Below are 19,253 nucleotides of genomic sequence, written 5' to 3' on the forward strand. Positions count from 1 at the left end.
CTGTAAAGGGCTCCCTAATTGATGCATGTGAATTTCAACTTACCTTCTTATTTCTCTTTATTGTATCTTCCGTCTTTGGAGAGCAGATCAGTCCTCCTAGAGCACTGAATGCAGAACATATTGTTCGCAATTCATAAATCCACGATCCATTGTAGAAAATGAGTTGCAATGTCAGTGATCATGCTTTTAAAATGCCTTTCCCGTGGCATTTCTGTATTTTTTCTGTATTTCTGCATTTCTTACTCAAGCTTACTCTGAATTTTGTGTAATTTAGGAGAGTAGAACAGCAGAACTACACAGATCAAAATCTTAATATATTTCTTGGGCTACTCTGTTACAGTGGATGCTTAACAATCTGAATTAGAGATGAAAAGAGAAGGAAGATATGATAATGTGTTAGTCCGGGATTCGGAGACCTGCAGTCAGTTCTTAGCTGCCATGGATGTCTCCCCATTCCCCATCTGTAACAGAACACATTTAACAGCTGCAGCCTTTCCCTTTGGGAAGTCTTATGAAAGGCTATCTTGATGTTTATAAGCATCAATTAAATGTCTAGGTACTGTACAACTGTATAGGCCAATAATGTTAGCAGGCAGAGCAGTGTGTTGGAACAAACCATTTTTTTCATGTGTCATATATTGACCAGAAGACTTTCCATTACAGGTATAAAGCAAATGCTACCTAAATTCTCATGACATAACTTTTAATTTGAAAAAGAAGCTGAAAATGTGTATATTATATTTGTAATTTACAATTCTCTCAGCAATAACGTGAGATGAAGTTTGATGGACTTCTGAAACCTTCGAACAACTTATCAGCTATCTTTTACGTTCTTTGTCTCTCCTCTCTTCTTCACAGTAAGCATTTTCTTATCTAGTTAGACCGCTAAAGGAGGCAGGCCTGACCATATGTGTTCAGGTGTTTATATGTGTTGGGTTGCGTTTTATGGTTCAGTAATTAATTAAGAATCTTACAAACTATGTGTCTTGGAAATCATGAAATAGTGTGTGATATTAGCACCTTCTGTAGCCTCAGTCCTTTCAGGTTCCTTCTCAGGCCAGAGAGTGACTCAGGTGTGCCTTCTGTGCCTTGCACACTGAATACAGGACATGGTGAAGAAGTGGTGTGAAAGTGTTGCTCAGACCTACAAGGGAACAGAAGATTCCTCCAGATGTCTCTGCCCCTCCCCAGTCTGCTGTAGGAAAACACAAAGAATTAGACTTAAGGATATGTTTCTCACTTTTTGCTTTTATGAACCTGATGAAATTGTTAGCCGCCTTTGCCTCTTCTTCCATGAAGCCTCATCTAGCCGTAGCTGAGATAGCAAAGAATGCTTTCTTCACTGGGAAGAATGAGGGAAGAGGGAAGGTGGTAAGTGGTAAAATAAACTTACCTTTAAAATCTAGTTGGAACTGATGATGCAGTAAATTCATCTGCTTGGTTGCTGCCTTGCAATTGCCAGTTGTTTCTGGCATTACCCACTAATGTAGCTGAAAGGCTAACTACCTAAGTCATAGAATGACTTCTGATTATTCTTTCCTCTGTTTTATACCCACTATATACTCTCACAAGGTGGACTGTCATTACAGTGAAGGCAAATTTTCTGTCCTTTTGCTAGGGACTAAATGTATCAGAAAATAAAGCCACAAAATATTTATAGTATCACTTGCAGTGTATCTGAGTATACCTAGAATCTAAAAATACCTATTTTAATTAGTGACCTCTTGGGGGTGAGCTGGTCGCTCCATTTTTAGTTACAAGATATTGGAGGAGGTAGAACTCCAGGACAGTTTCAGGGCAATAATGTAGCACGGATTTTTGGTAGCATAGTTACTCGCCCAGCAGAGGAGTTGGGAAAGTTTGTGATTGTGCTGTTGAACATGGCAGCGTGCTTGAGCAATGACTACAGTGTGACCGAGACATCTTTAAAGTCACAATGTTAAATGTGTTAAAAATCTTGTTGATGGCTTCAGTGATTAAAACACGGGGGAGTAAGAAGTGCTAGAGCCCACTGTTGTGGGAATGCAATTACATACTAAATTCCTGAATATAGATATACTTGATAGAAGTTATTGGTTGATGGGATACTATTTACACGGAACTTGTCCCGTAAGGAATAATTGCAAGTTAATCAGTGGTATCAGTTATTTGTTTTTACATAGTTATGTTAGGGAATTCACCTTTGAGTTCTGTTTATGTGTTGGAATAAATGTGAGCGTACTTCTGAAGAGAAAGGCAAAATAAAAACACTGTGTTAAATCATTTACCAAATTTATAGTCTGTCATATCTTGCTGCCTGTCCAACCATGTTGGGCAGGGTTAATATTGCTGTGGAAACTGATGCAAAGATTGTCTGATTTACTAGATCTCAATCTTAACCGATATTGTATTACATTAATGGGAGGATGGAGGTGGAAGCATTTATTATACACAGTGCAATAAAACAGTAAATGTAATTGAGAAATGGCTGTGTCTTGTTATATTTACTTTTGTTGTCCTGAAATAGTAATAGTAGTAGAGTATTTTCTCAAGCCTCCCTTACACCTCTTATCTCTAGACACATGCAGATGTCATTGCAGGATAGCTGGGGAAGGGGCTCAGTTGCTCAGTTGCCACCAGGAGTACCAGTCTGTATGCATATTCTGACCCTACAGTAATTTCTTGTGTCCTTTTCACTGGAGTTAGCTGCTTCAAGCTTTTTTTTTTTTTTTTTTTTTTTTTTTTACTGCTGAATAAAAGCATGTGAGTGCAACAGCAGATACTACTTATTCCTGTGCTTGCACAGGAATAGCACTACACTGACTTTGGAAGAGCAAAGCCAGGTCCTGAGTGTAAACCAGACCAGACTGGCATCCGTGGGCTGGAGTTTTCAGTGGGGCGCAGAGGAGTGAGGACGGTACCCACTGCCTCATGGAGCTCCCTTAGACCTTTGTGAAAGTACCACGTGTTGTGCTTATCTCTGTGTTCCTAGTTAATAGCTGTGGATGGTTTAATAACAGTGAAGTTAGGGCTCCAGACTGTGATTAGTACGATATGCTGTTCATGTGCAACCAGTGTTGGATAGCTGTGCCATTCAAGGACACCCATAGCTTTCAGCAGTAGTTATGTTCGATGGAGAACTTGAGCTAACTTTGCTGAAAACAATGGGAATCTTTCCCATGACTCTGATTTGAAGTTAGATAGAGCCATATTTTAGTATGAAATATATGCAGACCTCATAGAAAGTGTCCCTGCAGGACAGTGTTGAAACACAATGTTGGAGGAAGGTTTAAGAGAAACTTGTACAGCTGTGCTCAGAGTTACACTTGAGACTGTTCTCATGGATGTACAAGCTGGTCTCTACTGGCTCCATTTGCAGCAGAACCTCTCTTTTGTCTAAGGGAGGTGGTATTTTTGGTGGTCTGTCCTTTCAGCTGCCCTTCCTCCACCAGCTGTTGTCAAATGTGCCGAATTGTTATATGACTGCTGCATTTATTATGCTGTTATATGAGTATGGATTTATGGAGACGAAAAGTCCAATAGGTCTGAAATGATTTCTCTTTATCAATGGCAGTAGCTGTGGTGGCAGCAGCAGGCATATGGTAAGAATATCTCTGGAGGAGAGAGCAAGAGCAAGGATACATGCAGGTATCACTTTGCACACAGATACGCTCCTCCCAAGGGAATTGAGGAAGTAAGCCAATTAAGCTGGAAAAAGGCAGTGTTAGTTGAAAATCGTTATCTGATTCTGCAAAGGTTTAACCAAACTGCTGGGTTTGGCGGGAGATGCATTTTAAGAAAACAACTTAAAAATTCCCTTTATTTGTCTTCTGACAGTCAGAATCCCAGTCTGCCACCCCAGTGGTAAACATTTGCATCCACACTGTGTGTGTCTCTCTCTGTGTCCCCAGCCCTTTTCAGCCAGCAGGAACTAACACTGAGGAGTCAACATGCCGTTATTACTGAGAAGTCACACTATCTGTGTTCAGATATTGCTGCTGTGATCTTGAAAATCTGGCTGTGTAGTGCTGAGAGCCAGAAACATTCATAAAACTGTGTTTCACTTCCCAGGTCTGCTGCTGAAGCCTGTTCGTTTGGCTGTAGTTGGTGGTGGCTTCACAGAAGATACACCAGCAAGACTAGCACATATAGCACTCTAAAAAAAGTCAGCTGCTCAGGTGAGAAGAAGGAGCTGCTATGGGGTATTTATTTCAGGTTAAGAAAGTGCCCTTGAAGGTAAAACCGTCTAGTTAGTCCCAGAACAGGTACAGCAGTGGTAACAGATTCTACCAATGTGTTCAAGCTCTGGCCATAAGGCAGTCTCCGTGTCATGGCTTCTGTCCTTGAATTCATACCTACAGGTTGCATTGATGTGGATTTTACAGATAGCTTTCCACCAAGGGCTGGATAAAAATGTTCTTATTTGCTCTTACTTGCTCTGCACAGACTTCGAAATGCCTGTGGAAATTAAAATAGGTTTTGGCCACATTACCTTGGGCTAGTTTATAGACAAAAGCGTGGTAGGTTCCATGTGCATATATTAGGAGAGCTGGTAAGAGAGATGGGTATAGGATAGTAATTTTTGTAGATAATTCATTTATTTTAGCTAGATAAATGTCCAAAGAATAAGAAGCTTCACAAGGATATAGCCAAGGTAAGAGAATGGGCAGCAGGCTGACAGATCTGTGTTGGTATGCATGTATATCACTACATACTGGAGAGCTAAAGGCAGGTAAGGAGTATTACTACATCTCATGGGAGTTAAATACAGCCACAGAGCAAAGGTGCTTAACACTACTGACTGTCTAATGGCGTTTCATTAGCACCATGCTTTTGAAATAAGTTTACCTTTTGTGGATGACAGGACAAATTTACACCATTTCTTTTATTTTGCTCAGAGACTGGCCTCTCGTAGAGAAAGGACCATGCAGTAGATGAATCTTGCATGAACTGATCACCACAAAAGTCTATCAAAGATAAAGGGTTCTGTAGTCCATTACCATTCTTCTGAATCTTTCATGTTATTAATCTCATTATAATGCCTCTTTTCAACAGGAAGCTATCAAATGGATCCCAAGAATGTGGACATTCTGACCCAGCTCATTCAGATTCACTTATCTCACAATAAAAAGCCTAGCTGGAATACACCAGCTGTACAGAAGAAGATAAATAGTTCAGATGTCTATTTGGAACCACTGTAAGTAGATCTTTTCTCTCCAGTAATGTAATTTTATCTTGCTGTATCTAATTGCAGGTAATTGTTGACTCTAACTATGAGGTTGCTCTGTTTTCTACTTTAATAATGTCTCTAAAGCCTGAAGCTACGAGAAGAATCAAGATTATTTTAAATTGTTTCTTAATGCTTTCAGGGATTTCAGTAGCTCAGAACTATAGTATCTTCTTTTATGGAAAAGAAGTTCTGAAGCCTCCTGTAAGATGAGAAAGTTCATGAATCGGTTCGGTAGTCAACCCTGACATGTGAGACAGAGACTGAACTAGCCAAGTGTTCTCTTAACCAGATCACAACCAGAAGCCATTTTTGATTCTCCTAAAATGTAGAGTTGTGATATGATGCTTCTGTTTCTGTGAAATGTCACTGATTTACATGTGATTTGCATAAGAATATCTGTTTGGGGCAGCAGAATAACTAGTTGCTGTGCACTGTTAAAGCATATCGGTGGCTTTATATTAATGGCCAGTGTAACACCTGGAACTTGACTTGGGACGCTCCTTTCCAGCCACAGTCCTCCCATGCTTGAGTAAGAGCTGCCTCTCCATTCAGCTGTAGGTGTCTGTTCCATTTGTAGCTATCCCTGTCTTTTACATTCTTCAGCAAATTTGATCCCTGCACTAGAGGGCAGTCAGAGTCAGCTGCACCAGCTGGTAGGTACATCACAGGAGCCCCAGGAAAAGTGGAAAAATCTGTGAGCAGAAGGGGCTCCCAAGTCTCAGGCCTTGCCTTTTGGTCTTTCATCCTCTTAGTATTAGCCATCTGCAAGGGCCAGAAATGAGCAGCACACACTGTTGTTTCTAATCATGAATGAGAAACTGAAGTGTAGTGGCTGGGTCCTTCTCCTGAAGGCATTTATGCAAGTCAGTCCCTCTTCCTTGGCTGTTCTTAAACCCAACTTGGCATGTATTGGGTATTTCTTAGGCCCACCTCATAAATTTTGTATGTAGTTAAACCAGAATGAAAATAACTGGATAGTAATGAAATGCTATAAAAATTGATGGATGACAGAGTTCCAGTGGGATGGGATTTGGAAGGTTATCATTGATTTCAGAAGACATCTATGTGGCTGGGTTTGTCTAGAAATTCAAGGGTGATATGTCTACATGTCTTTATACCACTGTACAAGCCATCAAAGCATTCCTGGCTCCTCCAAAGCGTTGTGCTATTCACAGATCCAATTGACTTGCTCCACATCACGTTCCTGAATGGCAAAGTTCACTTGTTTGGAGGGTCCTGCAACATTTCAAATCCCGTTTGAATTGTAAGACACTGAGAGCATCCATTCCCTCACTTGCTTTCTCCCCGGGCTAGATGAATGTGTCTGGCTTCTGGCTGCAGGTTGGCAGGGGCCCTTGGGCTGTGCCCTGTGGTGTGTGGCATGCAAGGGCATGGTGGATCCTTTTAGGCAGAGAGTGAGCTCCCAAGGGACAGGACTCCCACGGGATAGAGTTCTCATGAGATTTGGAAAGGAAAGCCATCGTGACTGGAAGCATATGTGAAACACAAAGCAGGATAGAAGATGGACTTTGATGGCAATGGGTCTGGGACACTGACTAGCCATTTTATTTAGGAGAAAAGAATTTTTCTCCTTCATAGCTAGCACTGCATTGTCTGTGGTGGTATGAGTTTGCCTCTTGAGAAGTAGGTATTGCCTGCTGCCTTGGAAAAGATATTAGACATCGTGGTTGCTAATGCCAGCCTGGCCTTGCAGACCTTGCAACGTGTTGAAGGAAGAACCCTGGCAGCCACCTGCTTGGAAATTCCTGCCCTCGCGTGCAGACAGATTCACAGCGCTGCAAGCGTGAGGAAAGCATATCGAAATAGGAACCTGATGTAAATACCATGCTGATGAGTGAATAGCAAGTTTTAATAGGGAGCAGTCCTCTTTGCAGACCAGCCCCAAATAGATTTTGAGTAAAGGCTGTTCTTTTTCCATCAAAAAGCTTTCCAAAGGTAGGGAAACATACAGCTCTGTTACCAGCTTTGGTGATGTACCATGCCACCAAGCTCTGTTAGTGAATCTTCCTCCTCTTGCACCCTACGTGAACTGCTCAGGGCAGTCCCTAGCACGGTAGCAGCCAGACCATTTTTTTATAACATCTGCAGTCAACAACCTTCTGTTTTGGCTTGCTGCTGCTGCTCATGGCTCTGTCACCACAAACACAGGCACAAGCATTAGCAAAGCAAAGCCCCATATGGAGGTGATAGTTTGCATCTGGAATTGATCCAGGTTGATTAAGTCTTCCTTCTCCCTTCACATGCTTAAGCAGGAACCAGGAAATATCTTCAAGGTATTTTTTTTTCTAATTCCTGCTTATTCTTTTCATAAAGGACTGGCAATCTGTAAACATCCCCAAAGCATAAGGTGTGTTCTAAGTATTTGCTTTCTCAGGTTTCAGGTCTGTTTACACTAAGATAAGACCAAATAAATGAAGGGCAATAGTAGCATCTCTCTGCTTTGTTTTCTGGCTGGCATTTCCAGTCTGGTCTGGAACAGCTGAACTCAGGGATTCCCACTGTTGTCAAAAGATGAATATGCTCAGAGCCAGTCCTGCGTTTCTTTTATTTTGCATGCCCTGAACTCCCACCAGTTTCTCTGGATGCTGACACTTCTTGCCAATGGCAGCATCAGATCTGCCAGCAGGAATCTTCTGTGTTGAGGCTGGAGGAGATTTCTGTCACATTTCCATGTGCTGAGTGTAATCCTTTTGCTGCAGAATGAGGACATAGGGAGTACAAGATCCTGCCATTTTGATTTCGTAGTACTTCACAACACCTTTGTACTCGCCATTTCTGCAGGGAACTGTATGGGATGCAGGGCAATAAGGAGAATCGCCAGAGCATTAGGAAGTATTTGTCTTGATCACTGAGTCTTAATAGCTCTCAGGCATGAACAAATCAGTCCTAAGAAGATAAACCAAATTATTCTTTTTCTTTTTTTCTTTTTTCTTTTTTTTTTCTTTTTTCTTTTTTTCCTTTTTCATTTTCCTTCTCCCTCTCCTTCTCCTTTCCCCATTTTGTTTTTTTCCTTTTCCATTTCTCTTTCCTTCTCTTTCTCCTTTCTCCTTCTTTCACTGTGCCTCCCTTTCTCCTCCTTTTCTTTCTCCTTGTCCTTTTCTTTCTCCTTTTCCATCTCATCCTTTTTTAATCTCCTCTCCTTTGACCACCAAAATTTCTTTTAACCTTCTTTTCCAAATTTTCAGACAGCTCTGGCTTCGAACAGGAGCTTGTATACCAAATGAGAGAGGTGTATACCCATGAGAGAGGTCTATTCTTACTGTATTTCTGGCCTATTTTTACTATCAAGAGAGATGGATGCCCTCTGATGCATAGGGTGCTATATGGAGCTTTGGACTTTTCCCCTGCCCCCTGTGGCACTTGTCCAGAACACATGCTCTCAGGTACTTGTCCACATACAAGGGGAAGAAAAGTCACTACAGAGGTGAGCTGCTGTCAGTATGGAGAGCAGAAGGGTGGGAGATATCATACAGCATATGATATGAAAAGAGCATGTCATAAAATGACCACCTGAAAGGCCCTAAGAGTAATGGACAAAGTGACTGAACTTGCTCACACTTCAGGTCATGTTTTTTCCTAAGGTACGTTACCTTTTTGAGGCATTTTTCCTTACAGTATTGTTAGTAGACTAGGCACTGGATTTATGAATAAGAAATTGGAAGACTGAAAGAGAGATAAAGGAGACGTTTGCTCCACAGCACACAGATGGTAGGGCTATTCCCAAGGAGAAAATGCTGGTCGTAGAGATGGACCTAGGTCACTTGTAAATGAGGCACCAGGTACTCTACAGTACCATTCCATCCACCTGGTGCTGTCAATGAATCCCTATGTAGCTGTGTCTTTTTCTGTAGCTTTTGGCCTTAAAACTGGCTTGGTCTCATCTGTGCAGACTGAGGTCGAAGATGTGACTTGGATTGTGAAAGAAATGGCAGACGGGAGAACTGAAGTACGCTCCTGGGTGCTCCACACCAGTGTGCCATGTCCTCTTAGCAGGAACACAGGGGAGAGCTTCTTCTTGCAGCACTGTGCCTGGCCCTGCAGAAAAGCAGAGCTTTCCTCTTCACCAGAGCTCTCAGTCTGTCACCTCACACCAACAGTGCAAGATATCATTTTGGGAGCACAGAGACATAGGCCTCTGTCCCCGAAGTTTTCAAAGAAATTAAATGTGTCTTTAAAAAAATGTTGACAATCCTACAGTCATCTAAAATCCCTAGTGGATCTAAATCAAGTCTTCTACATAAACCTTGTTAAAGGCTCTGCAAATCAAATCCTGCCTCCTTGGAGCTTTTCCCCATAGACTTTGGTGTGCTTGAACAGGTATGGCTAAGCTGAAGGGCAAGCACGATAGTGATGATACCTAGGGAGGGAGGAACATCCAGTGTGTTGCCTTCATACTGCAGAATATATGCAGGCAAGGGCAGAAGGGATGGGGGAGCGACAAACCCCACTGTGTTTCAGTGAAGTCAGAAGAGTTGCTGGAGAACCATTTCCATGGCAGCAGTTCAGTTGAGTTAGTAGTATTTTTACATAACAGTTTTTCAGACTAAAGCTGCAGTTCAAAAAGAAAAAAAACAAAACAAAACAAAACAAAACAAAAAACACTTAATAATAATTCGTGGTTTTAAAGCAAGATATATTTCACTTCTGTTGTCTCCTTTTCCTTTCTTTTTTTCCTTGAGAAAAATGTCTAATGGAAATTATACGTGTCAGTTCGACACAGGAGTACATAAAATGAGAAAACTTTTCAGTAATTTTTTTCCTCCTGTTTTAGAAGTTGATTCAGGCCTGTAAACAGATGCATTCTTCACTGCATTAGCAGTTTATTCCATTTTTAATCAGCCACATGATGCTATCCAAATATCATTTAACCTATAATCGTCTTTTGTCCAGAAGCCCAAATATTTGTATTGCTAGTAAGAACTCATTAAGGTAGCATTCTCCAGTTTTTATTTTTTTTCTGAATGCTGCCAAGAGGTTAAGTTACAGTAAATTCAGAGATTTGAAAGGCTACAGCCCGAGTACTGTCCTTAACTATAAAATAACTGTTCTGGGAACTAACTATCCAGTTAGTACAATTACATATTTCTGGTAACAGCAGGTGCAATCTGGTTCAAAGTCAATATGCCTGGTGATGTACAATAGCATAGGCTATATGGAAGTTCCTCTTTGAGGGCAAGCATAGACTCATAGAATCCTAGGATCGTTAGGGTTGGAAAAGCCCTGCAAGATCATCTGGTCCAAGCATCCCCCTACCACCAGTGTCACCCCCTAAACCATGTCCCTAAGCACCACGTCCAACCTTTCCTTGAACAGCCCCAGGGGCAGTGACTCTACCACCTCCCCGGGCAACCCGTCCCAGTGCCTGACTGCTCTTTCTGAGAAGAAATGTCTCCTTGTTTCCAACCTGAACCTCCCCAAGCATGATCACCTCCAAGCAAAAACATGAAAAATCCTTGAAGGTATGCACTGTACACGGTGTTGCTAGGAATGCTGCTTTCCTAAAAAGCTAATCTTTTATTAAAGCAAGAAGTTTGTGGGCTTTTTTCATCACTAAGAGACTGCGGCAACGTGCAAGGCGAGGGCAGGGCTGCATTCTAACAAGCCTGACCTGGCAAAGCTGAAGGGAAGTCCAGGAAGAATGCTCCGTGCATGGCAATCTGGAATTGTGCTTACAAGCAAATATTCTGGTACCATGGACATTTCAGGTCTGAAATACATGCGCAGCCTTTAGATCAAAGGATCCCTAAGTGGTTTATTATGCTGATCTATCTAATAATATTGTGCAAACTCCAAAGTACCAGTATTTGGTAAACATTCACTTACCCACCTCTGATATGGAGCAATTGCAGGAATCAATCGTAGTTACTCTCTAACAGCGTGCAACAAATGAAGCTGTGATTTGTGGCTAGAGGGAGGGAAGCCCTTATTCATTCATATGACAGGACAAAGTCTTGTAGCTGATGCCCTTGCCGTAATTTTATGTGCTCTTACTTTGATCTTACAAAAGGAGCAGCAGAGATTGAATGCCAGGCTTGGGGCAAGGACTGTAGTCCTGCTTGGTTTCCAGCATTGCCTGGGGGAGCTCGCAGGGGGGTGCGCAAGCACTGACCCAGCATGAGGAGTCCAGGGGCAGCTGAAATCTCCTTGGGGTGTCCAAGAGAGTGACCGGGGGGAGCAGGCCTTCAGTTTTGGGTAGGTGGGTTTGGAGGAGAGGCAAAGGGGAGGGTGAAGGGGTCCAGATTTTTGGAAGACACTTGCTGCCTCCTCGCTCCACTTCTGCCTTGTGTTGCATAGGCAGCTGTGCGGGCAGCACCAGGTGCTTCAACACTGCCACCAGGGTCTGCAAGTTTTGGCTGCAGGGTACCCTCAAGTGTCTGGCACTGCGTGTGTGTACACAGTGCCCAGTTGTTGCTCAGGCTGGGGAGCAGTATCAGCTGCATCAGATGGAGCTGGTCTGGAAATGTCACTGCCAGGTTAGCCACTATTGACTATATCAACACACGAGGTGGTACAACAAGTGGCTGGATGTTTGTCACAGCAGGTGGCTGCAGAAGATTAGGAAGGGCAGCAGGCTCACTACAGGACAGGGCAGCGTGATCTTAAGAAGGCGGAGATACAGCATGAAACTAGTACAGGAAGAGGAAAACTCCCTGAAGTCTTACAGACTTGCCATTTATGGCTTAATGGTGTTGCAGTGCTTTGATGGCACCTGAATAGTAAAAGGTTCAAATGATGTTCTCCGATGTTCAGCAACAATACTGCAGGTCAGCCAGAATCACCTTCTTTTTCTCTGCAGGCATGGCAGAGCAGAATGACAGTTTTTCTTACAGAAAAAAAAAAAAAAAAAAAAAGGAAAAAAAAAAAAAAGGAATTAAGCTGTTAGAGCTAAGGTGATCTTTTTTCTAGGTGTGGCTGGGTTCCGGTTGGTTGTTTTTTCCTCCATACCAAGCTTTTTTCAGGTTTGTATTATTTTAGTTAAACACGTTACTATTTCAGTCTCTCATGAGCCCAAATCACTGACCTAATACATCTTCTGAGATAAAATGCATTCTTTGATACAAGAAAAGTTGTGTCAGTTTAAAAAATAAAACACGTTCTCATCAGCAAAACAGTGACTTTAAGGATCAGGTCTCTGCTTCTGAATTTGCAAATGAGTGCTGATTCAAGTAATCCAGTATTTTACAAGCTAGTCAGCACCCCCACAATGTCACATTGAGACTCAAAATATATTTAAAAGGGCTGTCTGCAAAAATCATGCATGTGTCCACCCATTTCTTTCCAGTACTACCCTAAGCACAAGGTCAAAACTTTACTGTAATTTAGCTACGATTCTGTAAAGGACAAAAATCCATTATGCTTTCCTTCACCATTTCAGTTTATTAGGTGTTAATTTAAAACCTTTTGCTGCAGAGGAGAGCAAAACATAATCAAAAAGTGAACCTGGCTAGAGGCAAGTGGTGGAGATAAAGACACTAAATTGTTCTGACCCTGCAAAGAGCAAATCCCAAGCACACAAATCAGTGCTCCTAACAGAAAAACAAATCAGGTCTTTAACATTCTCACAGCTATATCTGAGTCATGGCATTTTAATAACACCACTGAGAATGCTATTGAAAATTACTTAATTATTCAAGGAAAAAAATCCCTGGCCTAGGCTTTCTACCCAGTCTCTTCTTGCCATTGCTGTAGGATTGCTCTGCAAAAGGCTGGCCTTACACTGGCAGAACACTTGTGGAAGTTTGCTTTAACTGTGAGCTGCAGGACATAGTGAAAAACTGAGTGCTGTGGTAGGTGCTGTCAGGCAAATGGCCAAGTCCAAGAGGGAGTACAGGCACCTGGACTCTTAATGATCTCCGTGACAGGCTGGGGCTTTGATATCTTCAGGGAACTGGTCCTGTATCATCCTTTGTCTTTTTAGAATAAACATACCAAAGTTCAAAAGCTTGCTTAGAACAAAGAAAGCAGTGTGTTTTCAGAAGCCATGGGCAAACTGGGCAGCAGTACAGAAAGGAGAGTCCTGGCGAGGATGGTTGGAGAGCCAGAGGCAATCCTAGGTTGTCTGACATGCAGAGGGGTTGTGCTATGGTGCTGGATGGAGATCAGCAGTGTGCGCTGAAGCGTGTGTGGTGATACCTCACTGCTCACTGACGGCAGTGGTGCCAGTGAAGCTCCAGGCAGAGCCGAGGGATGCACGAGTCCCAGGGCATATGAATATTCAGGGAAAAATGGTGGCTCTGAGCATCTACCACAGGCCTCTGAAGTGCCCCAGGTTTCCTAAAGAACCTCAGGGCACAGGAGGAATGAAATAGCAGCCTGAGCTGTGCCCTCCAGTTACTTTGTGTCCTTGCAGAAATCCTCAGAGGCCACTCAACCAAGTGCACATACTTCACAGTCCTTCAAGGAGTCAGGAAAATACAATCTCCCTGAAAAACCTTTCCCCCTTAGAGAGATCTGGGAATGTGTCAGTTCTAACACATGGCTGCAGCGGTCTACTGAATTGCAACACGTATAGCTTTGATTTAGGAGTCGGCAAACCCAGCTTCCATCAGTAATCCCACCACCAATGAAGAGTTCCCCAGGAGCTGTGTGGCCTTCACAGGCCATGCCACTTCAAGCTGACTGTGCTGTCCTCTTAGGCTCACTGCTGCTTATTGCTGAGGACATGCACGCTACGCAAGCAAAATCCCGGTGCAGCACCTTCTTCCCTGTGCTGTTGCTTCTGTACTCCATGTAGAAGGCCTTTCCGACCAGCTGTGTACGCTCAGGTACAGCAAAACACTGCATGAGAAATTAATCCTTCCCTGGGCAGGCACTGGGGAAAGAGGGTTTGTTTGCCCCCCTTCTGGTATCCAGGAGGTTGGTCTTGATGCCAGTGAAACCTGAGAGCTGCTCTCTGCTGAATCTCCCTGTTTGTGATCCACCGTGGACTTTGTTTTGCTTTGCTACATGGTCTTCAGGGTTGGGTCAACAACCAGCCCTTCCAGCTTGTGCTCGCAGGAGCACAGCCCACTGTAAAGTAAACAATTTTGCCTCCTTAGCATAGACCTTCACTTCACTTGTGGCTCCTGTGAAATAACCTGGCCGTAAACCTAGCTGGGGAGGTTGAACAGTTTTGCAGAATTAAGACTAGCAAATTAAAGCCTCGGGTAAGATCTAACTCCCAAAGGTGGATGTGCTCTAAGGAGAAATATAAAATTTATTTTCTTGGTGCAAAAGTACAACATTACTTAATTCATTATAACATGTCGGGATTTCTGTTAGAATGGGAAGCTTGAAGAGGAACGTATACTTTTTGAGAGTGGTGGTGGGGAAATAAGAAATACAAAGAACCATCACATATGTATAGCTACTGGGAAAAAATAGAGAAAAATCCAAACCCTACTGCATACAAACAGAAGAGATATAATTTTAAACATTTTGAGTGCAGCACTCGTGTTTGGGGTGACCAATTATCCGCCACATTTTCATGGCTAGGGAAACGAAAAATATTACAGTAATTGCAGGACTTGATCAATAGATGAGTCATTTAATGAAAAAAATTGTAGCAAAGAGCCCAAACCTTTTAATTCAAATGCATTTTACACTCCAGTCCTGTTTAATTATGCAGCTATGGCAACATGGAAAGTGATAAAGACTGTCTGTATCAAGTGGTTTAATAAGATTTTATTTGTAAACTGCCAGTGAAGAGGATGATCAGTACGACTGGATCCTGACCTCTCCTGAGTAGTGTTGCATTTACTTAATCCAGCTGAAGAGCATGCACACAGAGTTAAAAGGAGTTCAGTACAACTTCAGCAAAACTGGAGACTCACCACACTTCGAAAGGCAGAAAGAGGAATATCTGACAGCTTGCATTGTGACCTAGAAACTAAATCTCTCCACTTTTTATATCTGTTCTGCACCAAAACCAGAAACATAGCCCTGCCCTCCTCCAGGAATTGTAAAGTGCAGTCATACAGCCTGTAAAAATACATAGAAAATACAAATATTCCCCAAACTTACTGTAGGCCTCTGTTTTGTTGTATTTTTTATCTACCTTGGTTCTCCCAGTCTTTGGTCTTTGGTGCTTGCTAGAGCTATGCAGGAATGCAGTGCCAAACAACGCCCTGGTACAGCTCTGCCTCTCTTGTATGGGAAGGTAGCCTCCTGAGTGTGCTCATCCTAGGCAGTGATAGCTACCTTCACTCACAGGTAAGGTTGCACAAGTCTGTCCATTGCTAGAGTCTCTTTTTTTTTTTTTTTCTTCCCTATGTTGCTTACAACTTCGCTGAATTCTGTTGTTCAGAATTTAGTGCTGAAATGTGCTGAAATTTTCCATGTTAGGTGTCTTCCTCAGGCCTTTTTTGCTTAATTTAAGATAGAACAACTTAAATATCACCCACTTCTGAGAATAAGATGATGCAAAATGTGTGTATGTGCTCATGTTAGAAATCTTACTGTCATTTGGAAAGCTCTGGTGCATTCACTCCTTGGCTTTGTTGGAGGTCGCCACAAAGTTCCTCTTCTTTTCAGAAGTACCTTTTGTCATTGCTGCGGTATCTCTTAACGTGTGAAAAAAAGCGTAGGACTAGAGCACTGGGCTGTGCCTGGTTAGAAAGGGCTTTGAGTTTGGGAATTGTTCTGTAAAAATCTGCCAGCCTTTCACGTAGAAATCAGCGTAAGCTGAAGTGTCACAGCTGTGGCAGTGCCTGCTTCAGCTCAGGCAAAGAGCACAGGCACCAGGGAGAGGAAGGTCAGCCACCGGCAGAGGCTTTTCCTCTCCAGATCCAGAGCCTACGGGCTGGGTCTGTTTTTCATCTAGAGATGTTGGAGCAGTGTGCAATCATCAAGGGAATTCAGTTCAATCAAGGAAAATAGTGGGTTCTGCCCCTGGGGCAGAGAAATGCCAGATACAGGTACAGGCGGGGGGATGAGTGGCAGGAGAGCAGCTGTGCAGGAGGTGCCAGCCTCTGCCCCGGGTCACCAGTGATGGGGATGCACAGGACCAGCACAAAGCTGCACCAGGGGAGGGTCAGACTGGATGTTAGGAAAAATTTCTTCACCACAAGGGTGGTCAAACACAAAAGCTTCCTACTGAGGTGGTGGATACCCCGTGCCTGTCAGCGTTCAAGAGGCATTTGGATCATGCCCTCAGGAACATGCTTTAACTTCTGGTTAGCCCTGAAGTGGTCAGGCAGCGGGACTAGGGGGTCACTGAAGGTCCCTTCCAACTGAACTATTCCATTTGTGTTCAGAACACGGTTTTGAAATACCCTGGGAAACTAGGTGCTCAGGGCTTCTTCCTGGGGTAAATCTATCTAAATCATGGTTTTCCACCATGAGTAGTTTCTCTTTTATCTCAAATAGTGAAAGGTTGATGAAGAGCTGATGTTCTAGCAATGTATAAACCTTGTGAGGACTGTGGTTAAATTCTAATGTCCCCACTCTCAGTCTATTTTTCTTATTTCTTTTAATACTTTGGAAGCTGTATCGAATTTAATTCACACAATACTGTGAATGCTGCAGCCATTCAGAACCCAAAATTGTCCTTGCAGCAATATTCAGCTCCCCTTTCTGGCATGAGAATGGCATGGAGAATACAGAGAAATACTTAAGAAATGATGATGTCAAGGTGACAGGCCTGAGAGCTACATCCACCTCTAGACTCTGCTCATTAAACTGTCTCCTCTGGGACTTCTGACTCTTCCCTGAGAGCTTCAAAGTATTGACATTTTCTTTGTATCGGGCTCCTTTTTCTTGTCTCCTCTGCTTCTGGCTTATGTTAATGAAAGCATAAGTACATTGTGAATAAAGAACACCTCTGTGGCTAAAAGCAAGGGTTATGGCAAGGTGTCAGACCATTCATCATGATAACTAAGTGTCAGAAAGAAAAGTCAATTTTTATTTTTTTAAGGTGCATATTTACATTTTTCCTCTTCTGAGAGAAGCTGTAGAAGAAGATACGATATAAACACAAGTCTAAAGAGGCAAGTTTAATGCAAACACAGGCAACACAGGTCTTTGTCTTGGGCAGCAAAGTGATGATTGCCAAGTGCCTGCTTGGACAATAAAAACCTTTAGCTGCTGTTTCTGCCACAGCAGGGACCAGGTTTCCTTCCCTGGCAGCTGCTGGAGGACCCAGTGCATGAGGGCAAGTCCCCAGTGTATCTGGCACCCATTGCATTTCTTCCTTCCCTCCTTCTGCCCTGACACCTGCCTCTCCCCTCCAAGCAGCAAAGATAACTTTGCGTGTGATGCTCAGTTAACTTCTGTAGGGGAAGGTGGAGTTACTGACGTACTAGAATAAGACTCCTGAACATGACTTCATTTATTTAAAAATATTTATGAGTTTTTCCTCTAAAATGCAGAACACTGAGTTCCAGGAATGATCTATGTATCTGACTGAGGCTTTGCCACTCGTGAGTAATACAGTCCTATCAGCCTCAAGCCATCTCATCTCACCATTGTACATGCTCTTTAATTCTCTCCCCCACACACTTACATTAAAAATATGATATATCCACACATTCAGACACACAAAAGAATACGATATATAACAAATGATGTCAAGAAATAATATAAATCTAACCTCTCTCAAGTATATGAACAAAACCAGTAAGACAGTTTTCTATATTCTCTGGTCAAATTTGCTCTTGTTATATATCCATTAAGAGATGGATAAGCCCAGCAACTTCACACTTGTGTTGTGGATTGCATCAGGATTGATCATCGGGAGTTGGATTCAATGATCCCTTCCAACTCGGATATTCTTGGATATTCTGTGATCATCAAGGCAAGATCACAAGGCAGATCACAGCTGCACTCAGAAATTTGCAATGAGTTAATGAAGTTGGAAATGTTCATGTTAGAGAAACCTGCAGTGCTAGAGTAGCTTTAAAACAAGATCTCTGACATGCCATTGATGTTGCTTAACTCTTAGTACTAATGAGTTTAAGTGGCTTAGTTATCTTAAACTGCTCTAAAGGCTTAGACTGATTTAAGCAGTTTAGCTTATAGTTGTGCCAGTCATGGTTCATGGGGTTGACGGGCCCTGATTAAAGTAATGTATGGTCAGGAGGCATCAGCTCATACAGTTCAACTCTGGTGAATGTTCAACATTTTGAAAACTTTAATTTCTAGGCTTTTTTCCTGATTTTTCTTTTAAGTGGAGGACTATACCACATGTGAAAGCAGAGGCTTTGTAGCACTGAGGTTCAGGGCAGACATGCATTTCCAATAGCAAGAATGTTCCCAAATATTAACACTGGATCTAGGAGTTCATCTGAAATTCTGAAACAATACTTCAGTGCTCTTTGGCATAGAAATTCAGCATTTGCTTGCTTTTTATTTTTCACTGTTGTCTTAGGATTTTCACCTAGGAATAGATTATTGAATAATGCCTAGCTCTTGTGCAGCACTTACCATCTGCTCGGTAAAGTAGCTGCTTGCATTGCCCACTCCAGTTTGAAGAAACACAGTTGACAATCCCAAGTTTTGAAGGTTTGCAACAGCTATTTTGTTTGCTGTAATAAGAAGGACCCAACTCCTCTTCTTTCTCCTTGAGGAGGGAACATGCTGTTCCCATGAAACAAGATTGGATCGAGGACTGAAGTTCAAGACCCATCAGACTAGCAGTCTGTCTGGAAGCATTTGTGTAAGAGGCAAAAATAAACGACTGTCATAAGCATCAGGAAGAGTTTAAGGGCACGCAGAAGAGAAAAGAGAGCAAAGACCTGGGCTAGACGGAGACCACAGAGGGCCCCGAAGGTGATGACACTGAGCACAATCCCTGCAGCTGCGTGATGGAACATGTTAGCTTTGCTTATCATCATCTGCAGAGTGCAGCTTTTTGCAGCACCAATTGATTGTAATTATATTCTGCATTACCACTGCTAATGCTGAAAGGCTGTCTGGAGCTCAAGCTACAAAGGAGGGTTGCAACCCTGCTTTTCCTTTTAGCGTTGCTTATGCTGAAGGGTTCCTTGGTCAGCCTCATCTTACTCTCACAACTCCTCGCTCCTGCTGAGAGTATATGTGCTCATTG

General features: G+C 42.6%; 1 protein-coding gene across 6 annotated transcripts in view; it reads left to right on the plus strand.

Moving 5' to 3' along the window:
• Nucleotides 1-19,253, plus strand: part of LOC309882473 (uncharacterized protein) — a 126,280-nt gene that overhangs the window by 54,695 nt on the left and 52,332 nt on the right. For 5 of the 6 annotated variants that reach the window (XM_082769616.1, XM_082769614.1, XM_082769615.1 and 2 more), the window contains exons 2-3: nucleotides 4,051-4,157; nucleotides 5,035-5,176. In XM_082769616.1, the coding sequence (XP_082625742.1) occupies nucleotides 4,051-4,157; nucleotides 5,035-5,176 (249 nt within the window). The remainder of the gene's footprint in view (nucleotides 1-4,050; nucleotides 4,158-5,034; nucleotides 5,177-19,253) is intronic. The other variant, XM_082769617.1, reaches the window with a different exon arrangement.

The sequence above is a fragment of the Aythya marila genome (genome assembly GCF_965140915.1).
Source record: "Aythya marila genome assembly, chromosome: 1".
Lineage (NCBI taxonomy): Eukaryota > Metazoa > Chordata > Aves > Anseriformes > Anatidae > Aythya > Aythya marila.